Genomic DNA, 18,939 nt, shown 5'->3' on the forward strand with positions numbered 1-18,939 from the left:
ATCTTCAGTAGGTTTTTTGATTTTTTTCTTTTTCCTTTTTTTAAGAATGAAAGAAAAATTTGCATTTCAGACAGATGAGGCTGATCTCTAGGTCTCCACAGACCTGTCAGAACTTTGTTTATTCTTTCAGGTTTGTTTGTAATACTTTTACAGAATTCCTGGTTTGTTCAGATAGATTTTTCTTCTCTAAACGTTCAGACTTCTAAAGAACTGCGGATCTTATGAGGGTGCTGCTGTATCATAATCTGTTACTCATTTGAGCTAGATTTGAAGACTGAGAAAAAGGACTTCAGTGTTCTTTGTAGCTTTACATATTCAGGTGTCTTCATTTGAAGATTTTTTAGTGAGGTCAGAACAACCAAATGGATCTTTTATGTCTTTGGGCTATTCAATATCATCTGTCACTAAATGCGCTTTCATATAGATTATGTCACCTTTTCTTCCTTTAAAGTCTCCTTGTAAGCATGGTTGAATGTTAATAATTCAGTTAGTGGTTATAGGAGAGTGATCTTGAAAAACTACTGGAAGTCCAAATATTATTATTCTGTAGCCCATACAAATATACCCTTACCACCAGACTGCTGTTTTGCTTTCCTAAGAGTTGATCTGCAATCTCAGGACTTGGAATTCTGATTCTTTTAGTAACTATTTACACATTGATTCCAGTCAATACTGTTCAGCTGGTTCCAAAAGTTGCTAAGAAAGCAAACCTGCAGAACACTTAATTGCTAGTCACTGACCCCCACTGAGATGCACATGTGCATGTAGATATGTTTGTAATGTTAGAATTCAAATGATCTATCAGTAAAGACTTCAAAGTTTTGTCAAAACTAAAATACTGTGTTTGCTATGAACTATCATACTGTTGTTTCCTCATTTTCATGTGCAAGACATCTTTCCACTAGTAAACTGATTTCCAGAGTATTCTGTTTTTACAGTGTTTTGTTAATGTCGAAGAGAATAGGTGAGGTGGTGTCCTAAAGCCAAGAGAAAGCAAGCAATGCAAATGATTACTATACTGAAATAACACAAAATCCTATTCCAAGTTTAGACGACTTTGTAGTAAGAAACCCCTTACTATACAGAGCTCAAGATGCTTTCTGTTTTTTGAAGATTAAACAGGAGCAGAAAATTAAGGTTCTGCAATTTATTTCTGCCTCTCTGACTGAACATCTGGTTTTGGTGTTTAGTTCATTGGGTTTTTTTAATGCTGTTCTGTAGAAATAGTGTGGTGGTAGCAAATGCCTTTAGCGTGCTCCGAGTTGTCAGATCTTTTTAAAATTGAGTGGAAATTGTCATTCATACTAGGTATTGAGCAAAATGGGAATGCATCATGTATGTTCTTGTTACAGCATTGGTTTATTTTTATTCCAGAACTACTTTCAGAGGTAGTATTTCTTTCTTCAGTTGGTCCCAAAATACCTCTAACTTCAGAACTTCTCTTCCTGAGCATTTTGTTGCATGATCCTGGGAAGTTTTTCAGAATGTCAGTAATGGCTTTTATTAAAACACTGCAAGGTGAAATAGGTCACAGTATAGAAATGTATTTTTTCCTTCTTACCTAGTAAAAATTACCAATTTGAAAAAAGTTTCATTTTTTTAGATAGCTGTTTCTTTGTACATTTAATAGTTAAATCCTTTTTTTTAATGTAGGGCATGGAAGTGGCATCACTTTTGCTTCAGTTTCTTGAGGTTTGTTTTTTTGTGTTTTCATCAAGTGTAGTGGGAATACCATTTTTCCATAAAGGTGCTTTTTAAATGTATTTGAAAATAGAAACTAGCAACCCTCTTATCACTGTAAAGCGTTGCATCACTGTTCTTCAGGCTACTTTTTTATTTTGCCATTTCACTTAGGGGTAATTGAGGTGCAATTCTCTGCACCTCATTCTGCATGTTGAATCATTTTTTCTTGTAATCTTGGTAGTTCTACAAGAGAAAATAATACACAAGTTGGAGCATTAGGTTTGGTGATAACAACCTGACTACTAATGCTTTCAAGATTTGTTTACACTTGTTAGTTTTCATTCTATGGTGTAAGCAATAGCATACGAATAGTGTTTTTTCCTATGTTGATAATAGTATTCTTCTGCTGTGAAAAGTGAAAAGAATTCTGCTTAAACTTAACTCATCCCAGTTTTTGATATACTGTGATTCAAAACATTCTTTAAGCAATGCTTTTTGGTCTTTGATGCTGTGATCATCTGATGTGGGTTTGTTTCTACCCTGTTTTCATAATCTTCATCCTTTTTGTCCCCTAAAGGCAAACTGCACAGAAATAGTAAAATTGCTGCCCTTACTTTAATTACTGATAGTTGTGGTTTCATTTTTTTTCCACATAACATTGATTTATTTTTTTTTTTTAATATTAGAAGTATTAGGGTTAGAGGGGTTGATAAAAGGGCATCTTTAATAGCGTTAAAAAAGCCTGCAATCTGAGCTATACTTCCCTGGCTCTAAATCATTGATACTATCATTCCATTCATTCATTTAGAAAAGGAGGTGATGGAGATCTGGTATTTCAGAAGGGAAAAAAAAAAAATAAAAAAAATTCAGGTCTCTATACTGGAAATGTGAATAAAAATATGTTTATTTTTTACTTTGCAGTTTGCCTTTGAGAGGCTCTACTTTACTATTATCTAAAGAGTGGGAATATGTGGAGGAGATCCAAAGTAGGAGAAAATGGGGTTACTTTATCAGAAACTGGAGTTCTCCTATTGGGTCATCTCCTCCACTCACCCGCCATCCTCCCCACTGAGCTTTGCATCCTTGTGATCGGCTTCCAGTGTAGTTAAGGGAGCGTGGTACCAACGTGGATAAAGGGAGATGGGTCAACCTGTTTGACACATGCATGCTTACATACAAGAAATTCAAAATTTCAATGGCTCTAAGGTAATTGTGGCACCCTGAAGAAACTTCAAACAGTGTTATTCTGTGGAGGAGATTTTCCAATAGAATTCCAGCTAATGGTAAGTAACCCTATTATGCATATTATGTATATGCCAGAAACATTTGTGCTCTTTGCCACTCAACAGTGAGGAATATAAAATGAGTATTACTATATAGTAATACTACTTAATATCTTTTGAAGGTAGTCTTCAAAAAGTGTGGTGTAATTCAAAGTCCCATTCAGTGTGTTTTCTGGGTTTTTGACTGTTTAATTTCTGGCAGGTTTTACAGTGAATGACAGCTACAATCAACAGACTCAATTTCCAGCTGTACAGCAGCTGCAAGATTCAAGCACACTTGAATCTCAGGCTCTTTCAACGAGTTACCATCCACCAGCCCTTCTTCAGGTTCCAAATACAGACACTATTAATGTAGTAAGTACTGCTAGAAGGCAGAATCCATTGTTTGTGTTCAGTGATGAGTGTCTGTGAGCTATTTCATTGGTGATTAGGGAAACTGAGAAGTCAGAAAAGTTTCATCATTTCTTTTCTAGATAGCTTATGTTTAACAACTGGAAATAAAAGGGCAGGGGGAGGATAAGTGATCTGGCTACACTATTCTAAAAAAGAATCATACTTTTTGATGCTCTAGGCTTAAAAAAAAGAAATAGTGCTATAAAGTTGGATCATAAGTCTAAAACTAAGGAAAGGACCTAATGTTGTGAAATAACTTTAAGTTACTGCACTATATTCTATCCCAATTCTTTCATTCCTATGGATACTGATATGATCAAGCAGTAAAAATAACATTAGAAACATGTAGTGATCCTTCGTGGAGCTTGCGTATGGCAGTGCATGATGTTCTTTTTTTGTTCTCATCTGGTTGAATTTGTAAAAGAGCTTAACTGCTAAAAATACAGTTTACATATTACTGACGGTAGCGGTACCTAGCATGAAGACCATCTGTAGTAATATGTTTACCATGATGACCTGCATGAATTCTTGTCCCTTCATGCTTGTTTGCAAAGGGCAAATGTCAGTCAGAATTGAGGTGGATTTTAGGATCTGGAAGAGTTGGAGTGATTTCAGCATATTCATTTGGAGTTTTCTCTTCAAGTCTTGCAACATGCTGTCATTCTTGAGGATTATTTTGTGGTGGTTTTTGCTTAGAGGAAAAACCTGTTCAAAAACCAGTGAAGTTTTTCAGCACCACTGTGCATGTTGCCACTCACTGTGGGGCTCATACTGTTTAAAATGGCTGGTTTGGTGTTAAATTTAATCTCTCAAAGACCAGAAAATATACAAGACTCGTGACACATTTTTGTCTAGATTTGCAGGGAGGTGTAAGTACACCATGTTATCTGTTTATTCCAATTCAGTAGGTGCACATTTTGCTATTTTCCTTCTCACTATGAAAGAGTGAGGTATATTGCACTCTTTAATTTCTTGTAAAAAATTTCTGAAAGCATCGTTTTGATTACTTACTTGTGTTGACTGTAAATGCTTTAATTTTTTGTCGTGCATTTGTATGACTTCATTTCAGTATTGTGTTACTGAAATTTACTTGAGGCTTTGATTTCTAGACTACTCGTTTGATACAAGATCAGTCATCGCAAGAAGAACTTGAATTACACACTCAACGGCCTCATTTTCTTGAGGATAATGAAGATCAAAGCAGGCGTTCATATAGGTTTGTTATACTTTTAGGTTCTGTCTCAGAATTTAATGAATGTTTTATGGCTAGTAATTATAAGCAACTAATGAAAACAATTTTCTTCTAATAGATGTGAATATTGCAACAAGGGTTTTAAGAAATCCAGCCACTTGAAACAACACGTACGGTCACATACTGGTGAGAAACCGTATAAATGCCAACTCTGTGGCCGTGGCTTTGTTTCCTCAGGAGTTCTTAAGTCACATGAGAAGACTCATACAGGTAACAGAGTATACCAACTCTATATTAGCTTAGCTCACATCTGGGTTTTGTAAATGTCCTGTATAAGTAAACTTAAACAAATGGCATGCTACTTATTTGTTTCTGTTACTTTAAGGAGTTAAAGCATTCAGCTGTAGCATTTGCAATACCTCCTTCACAACTAATGGCAGCCTTACCAGGCACATGGCAACTCACATGAGCATGAAGCCTTACAAGTGCCCATTCTGTGATGAAAGCTTTCGAACAACTGTTCACTGCAAAAAACATATGAAAAAACATCAGGCAGTCTCCTCAGCTGTAGCAGCAGCTACAGAAACAGGAGGGGGAGGTAAATTACTTCATTTTTACTCTTACAGTCCTTACTACATAACAAGTACAAATGTTTCAGTGGATTAAATGAACGCTGTAACAGTAATGTTATCAACTAGCCTTCCAGCATGAATAATGTCTAATGTCCAGAGCCACTGAAATTGCTGTTATCTAAATTGTTTAAAGAAATCAGTTTTCCAGGAGTCTGTCCAGTGTATTCAAGGTATTGTATGTTACATGGTTATTTTAGTGTGTCACTAAAGTAGAATATTTTCTTGTCCTAAATTACTTATACCTGTATTGAAGTATTGTAAAAAATAAGAATTATAAATCCAGTTTATTTAAAAGAAATACAGACATGAGTAGTTAAACCGCTGAAAGAGATTTATGTCTAAGCACGTAATGTGGTGGCAGTGTGTTTAATAATAAACCCTTATATTTTTATAATTTCAGCTGGTAGATTAAACTAAACAGACATGTATTTTTTTTTTTTAATAGTTGCATGTGTTGAAGATGATGATGAAAACTCTGAAAGAACTTCCAGGAAATCTCGTCCTGGTGTCATAACTTTTACAGAAGAAGAAACAGCAGAACTGGCAAAGATCAGGCCTCGAGAAAGCGCCACTGTCTCAGAAAAAGTTCTTGTCCAGTCTGCTGCAGAGAAAGACAGAATTAGTGAGATCAAAGATAAGCAAGCAGAACTGGAAGCAGAGCCCAAATATGCCAACTGTTGTAGTTATTGCCCCAAAAGCTTTAAAAAACCTAGTGATTTAGTCAGGTAAGGAATGGAAAAGCTTTGCATATTTTCAGTTTTCTAAATTGTTCACCAGAAACTTAGCAATAACAGTTTCATATAACTTCTATGTCTAAGCTAAAGTTTGACTCATATTTACATACATTTTTCTTTTTCAGAATGGTTTAAAAATATGTGTCAAAATGTTACATATTCTGAATATGACTAAACCAGCTGTTTCGTATTTCTTTTCCTGCGGTATTAAAATGATTATTATGAAGTTTTAGAATAATTTTTTTTTTTTTGCTATAGGACTTGCATATAAAACCATATATAAACATATAAAACCACATCAGTTTGAAAAATGGCAGATGCTTAAATCATCATCTTTACTAGTTCTGCTTAATGTGATGTTAATATAAGTATTCAATTCTAAAATTAGTAAGATACAAAATAAATATTTTCACAAACCAACGTAAAAGTAGAAATTCACATATACGTGTATTCTGGAATTATTAGGCATGTTCGTATCCATACTGGAGAGAAGCCATATAAGTGTGAAGAATGTGGAAAGAGTTTCACTGTAAAGTCCACTCTAGATTGTCATGTTAAAACACACACAGGTCAGTAAGATCTTGAATGTCTTTGTTTAGAAACGGGTTACTTTCTTGACAGGCTGTTTTAACTACAGATTTTGCAAGGAATGGTATGTTTCACTATGATCTGGGAAATGGCACTATTAATGGCAGTGCTAGGTGAAATTTGGTACCTACTGCATCATCAAATAAATCTTATTATAATATTTTGAGTAAACCATATTATTACAGCCTTCTGTATTAGTAGGCTTATAAAGGGGTCATAGTCTTAGCTCATGGAAAAACTATGTGTGTATCTATAAGATTTTAATTTAAATGCTAAATGATTTTCCTGAGCAAGAGGGTGGATTTTTCCATCACAGCTATAGAGAAGTCTTGATTTTATTCTTTGGTAAGGCAGCTATACAAAACACATTGATTTCTTTCCCTTGGTTAGCTAGGAAGCAGTATTGTGTGGAAGGCCTGGGAATTTCATGAGTTATAGTGGGTTTTCAGCTGCAGTGGCATGTTTTCTGCCAGATATTTGCATTATGCTTTTTGTAAATTGTACAATTGTGCATATGGTTAATGAAATGAACTCCATAGTGTACTGTTGTTATTTGTAGTACATTAAAATTCCATTTGAGACCAAGGATTTTTTTTGAAATGTTACACAATATGAAAGGAGAGCAGAGAAAGAGGACTGTATGTGTATAGACTAGATTTCTGTACTTCTAGATTACTTTGAGTTGGTTGGTATGTTGTTTTAGAATATTATCTCACTTATAAATTCTATTTGTTTCCTACTTGAAATCCATTAATACTATTCAGTATTGAGATAAAGGCTGAAACAGAAGAATAAAGTTGCTGGAATTAAAAAGGAAGTGAGTGGCTAAGTAAGGAGAAGCCAAATGCTGAAGGGGTTGAGATGAAACTTTTAATTCGTCAATTTTATGAGCTGTGTAGTTGAAACAACTTGATTAGTCAGGAAGGTGAGGTGATGAGGAGGACAGAGGCATCAAAGGGACCAAATAAGATTCTGCATGAAAGTTTTAACAGCATATTGAGTTTTAGAAATAGGAAAAAATTAAGATACCCTTCATTAAGATCCTTAATTCATTTGAAACGCAGTTAAAATCATAAAGAAAAAGGCTTGTTATTTCAAATTTCTTCTGTTCAAATTTGTTTAGAATCTGTATTTTTCTAAATTGTTGGTTCAGTGCTACTGACGTTTAAAGGTTTTATCACTTATCTCTCTGTTTTTGAAATTTTCCCAGGCCAGAAGCTCTTCAGTTGTCATGTGTGCAGTAATTCTTTTTCTACAAAAGGGAGTCTGAAAGTCCACATGCGTCTGCATACAGGAGCAAAGCCCTTTAAGTGTCCACACTGTGATTTACGGTTTCGTACTTCAGGGCGCAGAAAAACCCACATACAGTGTCATTATAAACCAGAGACAAAGAAAATTAGGAAGCCTGTCGCCCGTACTTCAGCTGAGGGACTACAGCCAGTCAGTCTTCTTAATTCATCCTCAACAGACCCTAATGTTTTCATCATGAATAACTCCGTTTTGACGAGTCAGTTTGATCAAAATTTACTTCAACAAGGACTTGTGGGCCAGGCTATCCTGCCTGCTTCAGTGTCAGGTAAAAATGGATGACTTTTTGATGGTGCTGTTGAGATCAAGTAGTGAACTTTGCTTTCTATTAGAGTTCAGAAAATTATGCCAAACACTACTTCCAAACAGGTAAGAGTTGTACTGAATTCATGATTTGATGCACAGTGGTGACATAAATAGGAATTTATTTATTTAAGAATGAAGGGGAAAATGTATGCAGTTCACCTAAAAAGATCTCTTTAGTTCTGCTATGGTGTTACGCTGCAGAAAGGAAGAAAAAACTGGTATTCCTTTAGTTATACTCTGTTGTCTTTTCTTAAAAAGGAGAGAAGCAAACCAGTTATTCTGTAAGCTTTCCATTCCATGAATGGAAGTTGTTTGTGTAACTGCTAGCTGGTCTCAGGCAAAGTTGGGACAAGGACAGTTTTAAGAGCAGAATAGTGTTCAGGTGTCCGGAAACGTTCCCTGGTACTGTTAAATTTACTACTTAAATTGTGGGTCTTGGACTGTCTGTCTGTCACTTCTGAAAGTGAGACTTTGATTATCTGTGCTTCTTTGACACTTTTTTCAGTACACGTCTGTGATTTTGAAGGTGTGCCTACGTATTCACAGTAATGTATCAGTCTCATATTTAAGTGCAGCCATTCCAGTTTATCTGATTTGACCTGAACTGTTGTTCAAAACCAACAAACTGTTGGTTATTTGGAAGATACTGGTAAATGGTATTTGACAGGCACAATTAGTGATGAATTTGTGATTAAAAACTGTCCGATGTTTGCTTGGATTTTTGAGTGAACAAAATAAGGAAGAGTCTTCAGCATGTTCAGATGTCCTAGAAAGAGGCAGGAACCTTCTTAAATCAAAATTATTGATGTGGGTTTTGCCCAGAGTGGGTATTTCTTGGGTGCTTTGTAAATTAGATTTATTATACTAAGGAATTTTGGAGAGGGAAAGATAGATAGATGGTTTTGAAGCATCAGCAAAAGGAAAGTGGTTGATCATACTGAAGGTGTTTGGCGAAGAAGGTATGTTAAACACAAGGTGACTTTTTCCTTCTCTCGAGACCTTTTGTAGAGATGGTCTATTCAACTTCTGAAGTTAGCTTTGTAAGTTCTAAAGATTTCAGATTTTAAATGCTAATGTACCTCTGTTCTTTCCACCTGTGTACATAGGATGGACTTTGATACCTTCTTGAGCAATATTTGTGCTGTGCAAAATTGTGGCAGTAGCTTTCATGTGTATGTTCGGAGTCAGAATGTACATATCATGTATGAGCGCTGCTTTTATTTAGGTGCAGCACACTCTCCAAGGAAACTTATACCAAATTTCTCCGTGTTTCCGAAGCTGCTCTGGGGTGGTTCTTGTTTTGTAAGATGCTAGCTAGTGCTTAAATAATAATCCCTAAATTACATAGAATTTATGAAGCTTTAAAATAGGCAATCGTCTACTTCAAGTTATGTTTCTGGGCGTAAATAAATGTGTGTGTGTGCGCACAGCTTTTGTATTGATTTAATTTCTAAAAATAAACAAGCTAAATAGGCAGTCAGTAATGATAAAGAAAAACATTATAATATAACTGTTTTCTTTGGTAGCTGGAGGTGACTTAACTGTGTCCTTGACAGATGGTAGCTTGGCCACTCTTGAAGGAATACAGTTACAACTTGCTGCTAATCTGGTTGGACAAAATGTTCAAATTTCTGGAATAGATGCCACCAGTATTAACAACATAACATTACAGGTAGGTTGCTTGCAGTTTCTTGCTTTTAATTTTATAGAGTCACTTTGAGTGCTAAAGGGGGTTTAATGAGTGTACGTACTTCTGGAAGAGTTCCCTTGTGTTGAATAGGGCACACAGCAATACCGTGCTGTATCAGTTGTACCATGTCAGAAGACTTAGACAATAGCTGCACAGTGGTGTTTTCTTTCTGGTCTGGTTTCTTTCAGTCTTTCAGGCTTTTTTTTACACCTCAGGGATTTTGGCAGATTGCTTTAAAATCTGTGGTTTTTTTCTTTTAATTGCATTTTATCTTTTCACTCTGAAAGCGTTTTAGGCTCCTTACCCCCTCCCCCAAAAGGAACCCCCCCCAGAAACAAACAGCCCAAATTATTGCACAGAATGTTCTTTTCCTTAACATAAGACACTAGTGTTATTTGGAAAGTTTTTAATATTTGGATTCACAATTTAAATTCCCATTGAGCTTGTAAAATGAACAACAGAAAAAGGTGAGATGATTTTAAATCTAAATTTTAAATGTAATTATGAGAAGGAATTATTTTGATGAACTCGGTTGTGTTTGATCAGTTTCACAGAAGCATTGAGGTTGGAGGAGACCTCTGGAGGTCACCAGGTCCAACCCCAAGGTCAGGGAAGGCTTCTCTTCAGAGTTGCATTGCATTGCTCGGAGTCTGTCTGCTCAAGAAGTTTTTAGCATAAAATGAAGACAACTGTATTTTAGTTTTGTTTCCCCCAATCACTAAACACTCATTCCTAAAGAGTAAAATACCTGCTTTTAAGTATGGAGAACAGATGTTTGACTGTGAACTGGGACCTTAATGAGCCCTAGGAGCTTAAAAAATAGATAATTTCTGATATCAGTCTTCTCTCTGCTCCATGCCTTTTAATTTTCAAAGACCTGAAGACAGTGATAAGTGTTGCATGCAACAGTAAGACAGCACAGGATGCCAGCATTGGGGGTACCTGGTGCCCAGCATACTCATAAGTAATTATGATCTTGATTTTCCAAACATTTTGCTGAGGGAAGAATCTACAGCTGAAGCTGAACAGACTGTTATGTTGTGACTTTGGAGACTGGCTATATACAGACACGGTTTAAAATGTTTAATTGTTTAAGTTTAAATATATATACTCTATAAAATATTAAATATTATTTAATGTTATAGATACTGTATATGCAACACTTTGAGTTCTGGATTTATGTTAAGACTTAACCTATATTTGTTAACTTCAGATTGATCACATTGAAAACTTGTTTTTCAGATTGATCCAAGTATTCTGCAGCAGACGTTACAGCAGAGTAATTTACTTGCTCAGCAGCTAACTGGAGATCCCAGTATGGCTCCACAGAATCCCTCCCTACAGGCAACAGAAAACACAGTGCCAGCTAATGTGGTTATTCAGCCTATATCAGGCCTGTCTTTGCAGCCCACAGTAACATCTTCTGCTAACATGACAATAGGATCCCTATCTGAGCAAGAGTCTGTGCTAACAACCAATTCTAGTGGTAAGCGGCGTCAATAGTTTTATTATGCTTTGAATTTATTAGTTTTAATTATGGTATTGTCCACAGTGAGAAAATCCAGCCCATGCACCAAATACATCATTTAATAAAATAAGCATACTGTTCTTGGATGAGCATCTTCAGTAAACTTTACAACTCTGTGTTACCACTTCTGAATATATTTTTTTCAGAAGGTGGACTATACAGTGAAAATATTGAAGAATATTTATAGTCTTTAGAAACTTACGAAGTCTTTGTTCTGATGATCTTAACCTGCAGAGGAATAAACTGGATATGAAAACAATTTCTTCTTTAGAGCGCAAGTTCTAGCATTTTACCTTGGCTACATCTTTTATAGTAGTTTAGAAAATTATATATTAATTACTTTAAAAAGTTGCACCTGTTATAAAGAAAGGATCTTAATGGATTTTTTTGTTTTGTTCTACCCACTTATATACAGGTGCACAGGACATCTCTCAAGTTATGACTTCGCAGGGTATGGTATCATCTTCAAATGGACAACATGAGATAACGTTGACCATAAATAATTCCAGCTTGAGTCAAGTTCTAGCTCATGCATCAAGTTCTGCTACTACAAGCTCATCAGGAAGTCCTCAAGAAATCACTCTTACAATATCTGGTTGGTATTTTTAATGATCCTTAATGGTACCAGATCTCTATTTTGTAAGGTAGCAGCACAGTAGCATTTGAGGATATTTTCACTCTCCACAGCTTTCCTGTGGTATATTTTTTATATTCATCAGTGTAAAAAGATATTCCCCAAATCTGCTTTTGAAAACTGAGTACGACATGGATGCATGTTAGATTGGTTCCCTATTTTATCCGTAGACTTGAGTCAACAGATGTTTGTCTCAGTGGCAAAGCCCGTATAACCAGTTCTGGTTCCTTGCTGTGCCAGACTTTGGATAGTGCAACTCCTGGGTGGTACTGAGAGTGGAACAAGCAGGGCAGGCATTGGGGATGAGTTTCTTTAATCTAGTTTTATTTAAACGCCCGTGGAACCATGTTCTAATAGATGTTCTGATCATTCTTTGAGGTGTACTATTTAGTCTTTATAATATGTAGTTAATACTTCAGGTCTCTCTGAATAAATTTAGATCAACTTTCTTACTGCCTGTAAGAGACAGATCCTATATACACTATAAATATCTTTGTTTCCCCCAAAGACAGTTTGTATTTTGTATCATAACATTTCTTTAATAGATCCAGTATAATATTTAGTGCTTTTTTCCTTTTCCTTTCTTTTTTCTTTTTAATTTCTTTCTTTTCCTTTTTTCTTCTTCTCTTTTCTCTTTGTTTTCTGTAACGTCTTTAGTGTTTTTAAGTGTCATGACAATATTGTCCATGTTAAGGTGTCAGTTAAGTTGTCACCTGTGTTTTTCTGCTTGTTAATAGATGTTCACTCATCTAAGGAAAATGGAGTATTAGGTGTCCAACAACTGCTTCCAGTTTCTTATGTTCTATGCTTGCTGACCGTTCCACAAAATTAACATCATGTGAAGTGATGTTTTTACAAAAGAGGACATGTTCAATGTAATTCATTATCCATATAGTAGATTGAAAAAATAGCATTTTAACCATTAGCCTTAGTTTGCCAGATTTTATAGTTTACCTAGATAAGTAACATCATTGATTGTCTAAACACTTGTAATCTCAGGTATTTCTCTACATGTTAGTATCTAGACATGCGTAATTACATCTGTATTAAAAACTTGTTGAACCTCTGCATAAAAATCTCTGTGTGTAGAAATGAATTTTGTATTTTGGTTGTATTTTTAACTTTTATTATTTTGTGATCACTTGTTTATAGTTCTAAGCACAGTAGCAGGATAATGTTGAGACTTTTCCAGTTATAATAGGACTGATTTCTATTCAGGCCAAGATCTTATTCAACATAATTCTGGAAGCAGTGATCTGAATAGTGGCTTAAGGCTGACAGCTCCCACCATCAACAGTCAGACTACAGGTGCTACATTAACTATAAGCAACGACCAGCTTCTTTCTCAGGGCAGTTCGTTAAATGCTCCAGGTATGCAGACAGTGATTTTTCTAATTAAAAATAATAACATTTTGCTTAAAAATAAGTATTAGACCAGGTAACTAAAAGTGCTATAATCTTGCACATTACGATTCAGGAACTACATGGCTTTGTGTGCTTCCTCACTAGATGTAAATTGTTATGTCAATTTAAATGCTGTTTACGCCACATAATACAAAGAAAATGAAAACAGGAAGACATATCTAAAATTAGTACTTTGAGGCAGTTACAGGAATATTGAAGGACTATTTCTACAAATTGTGAGGATGAAGAAATCTGATACATTTGCTGCAGACAGATAATAAAATATCCTTTGTATCAAGTTTGCTCTAGTGTCCAAATTTTGAGATTTTAAGTATTTATATGAATTTCTACCCATAGCTGTTTGTATATGAACACAAATACGTGTCCATCAAGCTACATTTAGATGTAATTTTTCTAATTTTATTGTCTGACTCGCTGATAATTTTTGACATGTGATTAGCTGTTTAACTGATTTATTTCCTTCCAAAATAGAAAGGCCTCGCAAACAAGAAATAGAAATTTTCAAGTTCACTTAAACTTAGTTTGTAGCTAAGAGTTTGTATGTAAGAGCTTTTTTTTTATTTACTGTTTTGCATATATATTCCAGAACTTAATACAACAGGTGGAACAAACCTTCCTCCAGCAACACCTATATCTCAGTCTGCGGTTTCTGCCCAGAATTTGGTAATGTCTTCATCAGGAGTTGGAGGAGATGGTAGTGTCACCTTGACTCTTGCTGACACTCAGGGAATGTTGTCAGGTGGTCTTGATGCAGTTACACTTAATATCACTTCACAGGTAAGGAATGCTTTACTGAACTGACAGATAAACTGACATTACTGTCTTACAGGGCAGGAATTGGAGATTTTGCTTAGAAAATAACTTTGTCCTGTAAACACATAGTATTTGAAAGTTCAGTTAACTTTCCTTCTTTCTGCCAACAGTCTGTGCATACTGGCATCTAGAAGCATAAACTAGTTAAACAGAAATACAGATAAATTTTGCAGGGTGGTTTGTATTTTTTTTTTCTTTCAATGAACGCATAAGCTCTACTGTTTCAAACATTGATCAAGGTCAATTCTTAGGGATAAACTAAACTGTGTACTTCCTTGTCACTATTCACTAATATAGCTTATTATTCCTAACCTTTTTATTGTTTAATCTGGTAGATTTTTCTTTTCCTCCTTGTGAACAGCTCCTTTCACAGCAAATAACAGGATAGAATCTAAATTAAATTGACTGTCTTTAATAACAGGTAGCATTATAAGAAATGTTATAAGAGTAGTGCTGTGTGGACTATCGTCTCCTCCAGTATCTTTAGCACTAGTTTCATTTTTATTGTAATTTAAGATGTATGTTGTGTCATCAAGTGCCAAAAACATGTCGGCAAATAGAATGTACAGAGTGGGGAGAAAAAAACCACTCAATAAATAATATTAAAAGACTAGAAAGTGAAAATTTAGGGTCATTATGTGGTTGGCATTTCAGTGTAGATTTGACATCTGAAAACTTGGGCTTTTTCGTGGCTTAACTAAGTTTAGATTGATTTTTACTTACTTTTGATCCAAATTAAAATGTGTAAATGCATGCAAGTGAAAGACTATTTGTCTAGCATATGGTGCGATTAGACCTGGTGAAGCAAAGTCTGCAAGGATGATTATATGCTTTCGTCTCTGAAGTTTGGCTTTTGGGAGGGGAAGAAAAGACTTCTTAAGTAGTTCTTACAACACATTTGTGGAATCACAGAGTAACAAAGCAACATGTGGTTTCATTTCTGACTTTGAAATGATGTAAGCAATTACATTTGGCAGTGTTGATGTTTATTAATAAGACACTATGCCTCTAATGTTAAGGCAGGCATAAATAAAAATGAAACATTGTTTTGGATACTATGCAAACACAGTCTATGTTGTGGGAATCTTGATGAATAGACAGGTAATACATAAAGGTACTGTGTTTTCTGGGGAAATTCAAAATCCTCTAAAAGTAATGTAGAAATAGAAGTAGTGGTATGATATTAGTAATTGTGTGTCTTAATTAGTAATTTTGTACCTTGATTTCATGTGGTTTGGAAGTAAGGTTAATTAAGAGATTTAGAAAAAGGAAAATAACGTGGTAAGACCATGCAGGAAAGCAGAATATAGGGGCTAAAGAAAGTATCAGCTGAAGAGACAAAGCCAATGGAAGGCTGAAACACTCAGCAATTGATGCAAGGCTGGGAAAAATTAATGAGAACTGAATCTCTACTCTTACAGACTTCCAGCTGTTGTTACCCTTAAATTGCTAGACTTAAAATGGAAGGAGAAAAGGAGAGGAAACAGTAGCGTTTGTTCACATAGGATTCTGGAATGGTCCTTTTCAAGGAAAAAAAATAGTTTTGAGGTATAAAAATAATTTACATCACTACAGTTAGAATAGCTATATTTAAACAGCTAACTTTTTTTTTTCTTTTCTCCCCTCTTTGACAGGGTCAGCAATTCCCTGCTATACTCACAGATTCCAGTCTCGCTAGCCAAAGTGGGTCAGGCTCACAGCAAGTCATACTGGTGAGCCATACACCCCATTCAGCGTCGGCAAACTCTGACGAAATAACATATCAGGTAGATACAATATATTTCTGTACCTTTTGTGGGTAAAGAACATTATTTAATCAAAATTCTGGAAGAATTCTTCTATATCCTGAAGCAGGAAGGTTGGTGTCATTCCGAAATAAGAGTATTGGGAAGAGGTTCCTTGTGACTTCTGAGTCACCCGGATTCTGTTTTAAGTTTTGAGTTAAAAACACTTTTTCATATACAAAAAAGAAATGCAATTAATAATGTGTTTCTTTCTACAAATTATATAATCATGCTCTCAACACAGCTCAAATAATTTCCAAATAAGTTAGTAATTAGATAATAGGCAAAATTGAGAGCTGTGGGGGAAAAAAATAGCAACTGTTGCTACACCAAATTTCTTTAATAGTGGGGTAACATAAAGTCTTTTCAACTTCTTATGTATTTGAATTTCAATAGAAACTTTTATATATGTAGTATAATATTAATACCAGAAAAAGTAGTGCAGACTTCTCTTATTGAAGGCAAAATTAATGTTTTCAACCCACTTTGTAATGCAAGCTCTAAAATAGGAAAAACGGGAGAGACAGATGGTCACTCACAGTCAAGTGACGAAGGACTGGCAAGCAAAGGGCAAGATGTGGGCAAGTTGTGACTGATATAGGCAAGAAACCTCAAAAATAACAAGAACTGAAGGGAGGGGTGAGGGCCCTCAAGCGTATGTGTATGAATAAAGGTGCTGAGGACAGCAACGTAATAGAGGAAACTTCAACACTCTTGGAAAGATTGTCACAACTGGGTGTCTCTGAAGTGCCTGTACACTGATGCATGTAGCACGGGGAACAAACAGGAGGAACTGGAGGTCTGCATGCAGGTGCAGGGCTGTGATCTCATTGAAATCAGTGAGAGACAGCTCACACAACTGAAGCACTGCCATGGCTGGAATCAGGATCTTCAAGAAGGACAAACTGTCAAGACAGCAGCGGGAATGGATGGAGGTCTGCCTGGATAGTGAGCCAACTGAGACCTTCTGGGTGAGGATTAGCAAGCAGACCAATGTGGGTGACACAGTCATGAATACTAGCAGTCTGCTGCAGATCTGCCTGATCAGGAAGAAATAGAAGATGAGGCTTTCATCTTGGTCTTGGGCAACCTGCCCTAGCTGACCCTTCTTGAGTAGAGGAGTTGGACTAGATGATCTCAAGAGGTCCTTTGCAACCTAAACGAATCTGTGATTTGCAGTCCCTGGTCCTCATGGATTACTTCAACATGCCTGGGATCTGCTGGAAGGGCAAAAAACAGAGCACAAGGAATCTAGGAGATTTCTGGAGTGCATTGATGAACTTGCTGATACAGATGATTGAGAAGTGAGCAAGTGGAAGTGTTCTTCGCGGCCTGATAATTGGAAAGAAGGAAGAACTGGTTGGGAATGTGAAGGTTAGGCAGTGACCATGTGAAGGTCAGGATCCTGAGGGAAGGAAAATAAGATCAAGAGCAGGATCACAATCCTGGGCATCGGGAGAGCAGACTTTGGTCGTTTCAGGGGTCTGCTTGGGATAATTGTATGGTAAGCAGACCTGGAGAGAAAGAGGACCAGGAAAGCTGGTTGTTTTTAAATGTTATCCTCTGAGCTCAAGAGTGGTCAGTCCTGATATGTAGGAAGTCAAAGGCGACAAGAGGCCAGCATGGAGGAACAAGGAGCTCCTGACAAATCTCAGACATTAAAAAAGAAGCATACGCAAGTGGAAGCAGGATCAGATGACCTTGAAGGGGTACAGAGACACCATTCAAGGAGTCAGGAATGAGGTTAGGAAATTCAAAGCCCACCTGGAGTTGAATCTGGCAAAGGGTAACAAGAAGGGCTTTTACAGGTATATCAGCAGCAAAAGGAAGATGAGTTGGCCTGCCTCTGAATGGGGCAGAGGACCTGGCGACAGAAGATTTGGAAAAGGCTGATGTGCTGAGTGTCCCTCTTGCTTCATTTTTACTGGTAAGATTTGTCTTCTGCAATCGCAGATCACCGAGATCAGTGGGAAAGGGTGGAGCAATGAATACTTACGGTCAGTAGAGGAGGATCATACACAAATTCACTGGTGATGGGATACGCTCAGGAGTGCCAAGGGAGCTGGCTAATGTCATCATGAGACCACTTTCTGTTATCTTTGAAAGGTCTTGGTGGTCAGGAGAGGTTCCTGAGGACTGCGAGAAAGCAAAAGGTACTCCTGCCTTCAAGAAGGGCAGGTTGGAGTATCTGGTGAAGTACAGGTCAGTCAACCTCACCTCAATCCCTGGAAAGGTGATAGAGCAAGTAATCCTGGACAGCGTTTCCAAACACGAGGGACAAGAAGGTGATTAGGAGTAGTCTGCAGGGACTTATGCTGGGGAAAACATGCCCAACTGACATGGCTAATTGAGAGCTTTCCACAAAGAGATCACTGGCTTGGTGGATGAGAGGAGCAGTGGATGTGATTTGTCTTGACTTTAGTAAGGTTTTTGATGAGTCCCATAACCTCCTCATAGGCAAGCTGATGAAGTATGGACTAGCTAAATGGAACAGTGAGGTGGAATGAAAACTGGATGAACTGATGGTCTCAAAAGGGTTGTGATCTGTGGAACAAAGTCCATCTCAAGGCCAGTCATTAGTGGCCTTGAACTCCCCCAAGTTCAAATACTGGGGCCAGTACTGTTCATTAATATTCTTCATTAGTGGCGTGCATGATAGGACAGAGTATATGTTCGGCAAGTTTATGGGTGATAGAAAACTGGAAGGAGTGCTTGACAGGCCGAATGGGTGCGCTGTCATTCAGAGGGACCTCAACAGACTGGAGAACTGGGCCAACATGAACCTCACAAAGTTCAACAAAGGGAAGTGAAAAAAAAGTCCTTACCCTGGTGAATAATAACCTGTTGCACTAGTACATGCTGAGAGCAGCAGGAAAGCAGCTTTTCAGAGAAGGACCCGGAGTTCTGGTAGACAAGTAGTTGACCACGAGCCAGCAATGTGTTCTT

At 36.6% G+C, this 18,939-nt stretch overlaps 1 protein-coding gene across 1 annotated transcript in view; it reads left to right on the forward strand.

Annotated features, from left to right (window-relative positions):
• Window positions 1–18,939, forward strand: part of ZNF236 (zinc finger protein 236) — a 67,324-nt gene that overhangs the window by 38,572 nt on the left and 9,813 nt on the right. Inside the window, exons 16-28 of the mRNA XM_009885869.1 lie at window positions 3,169–3,320; window positions 4,469–4,575; window positions 4,670–4,821; window positions 4,937–5,149; window positions 5,629–5,908; window positions 6,383–6,486; window positions 7,716–8,081; window positions 9,646–9,791; window positions 11,052–11,295; window positions 11,753–11,932; window positions 13,190–13,342; window positions 13,983–14,173; window positions 15,844–15,975. Of these exons, the coding sequence (XP_009884171.1) occupies window positions 3,169–3,320; window positions 4,469–4,575; window positions 4,670–4,821; window positions 4,937–5,149; window positions 5,629–5,908; window positions 6,383–6,486; window positions 7,716–8,081; window positions 9,646–9,791; window positions 11,052–11,295; window positions 11,753–11,932; window positions 13,190–13,342; window positions 13,983–14,173; window positions 15,844–15,975 (2,420 nt within the window). The remainder of the gene's footprint in view (window positions 1–3,168; window positions 3,321–4,468; window positions 4,576–4,669; window positions 4,822–4,936; window positions 5,150–5,628; window positions 5,909–6,382; window positions 6,487–7,715; window positions 8,082–9,645; window positions 9,792–11,051; window positions 11,296–11,752; window positions 11,933–13,189; window positions 13,343–13,982; window positions 14,174–15,843; window positions 15,976–18,939) is intronic.

This window comes from Charadrius vociferus, unplaced genomic scaffold (assembly GCF_000708025.1).
Source record: "Charadrius vociferus isolate BGI_N301 unplaced genomic scaffold, ASM70802v2 scaffold195, whole genome shotgun sequence".
NCBI classification, from domain to species: domain Eukaryota; kingdom Metazoa; phylum Chordata; class Aves; order Charadriiformes; family Charadriidae; genus Charadrius; species Charadrius vociferus.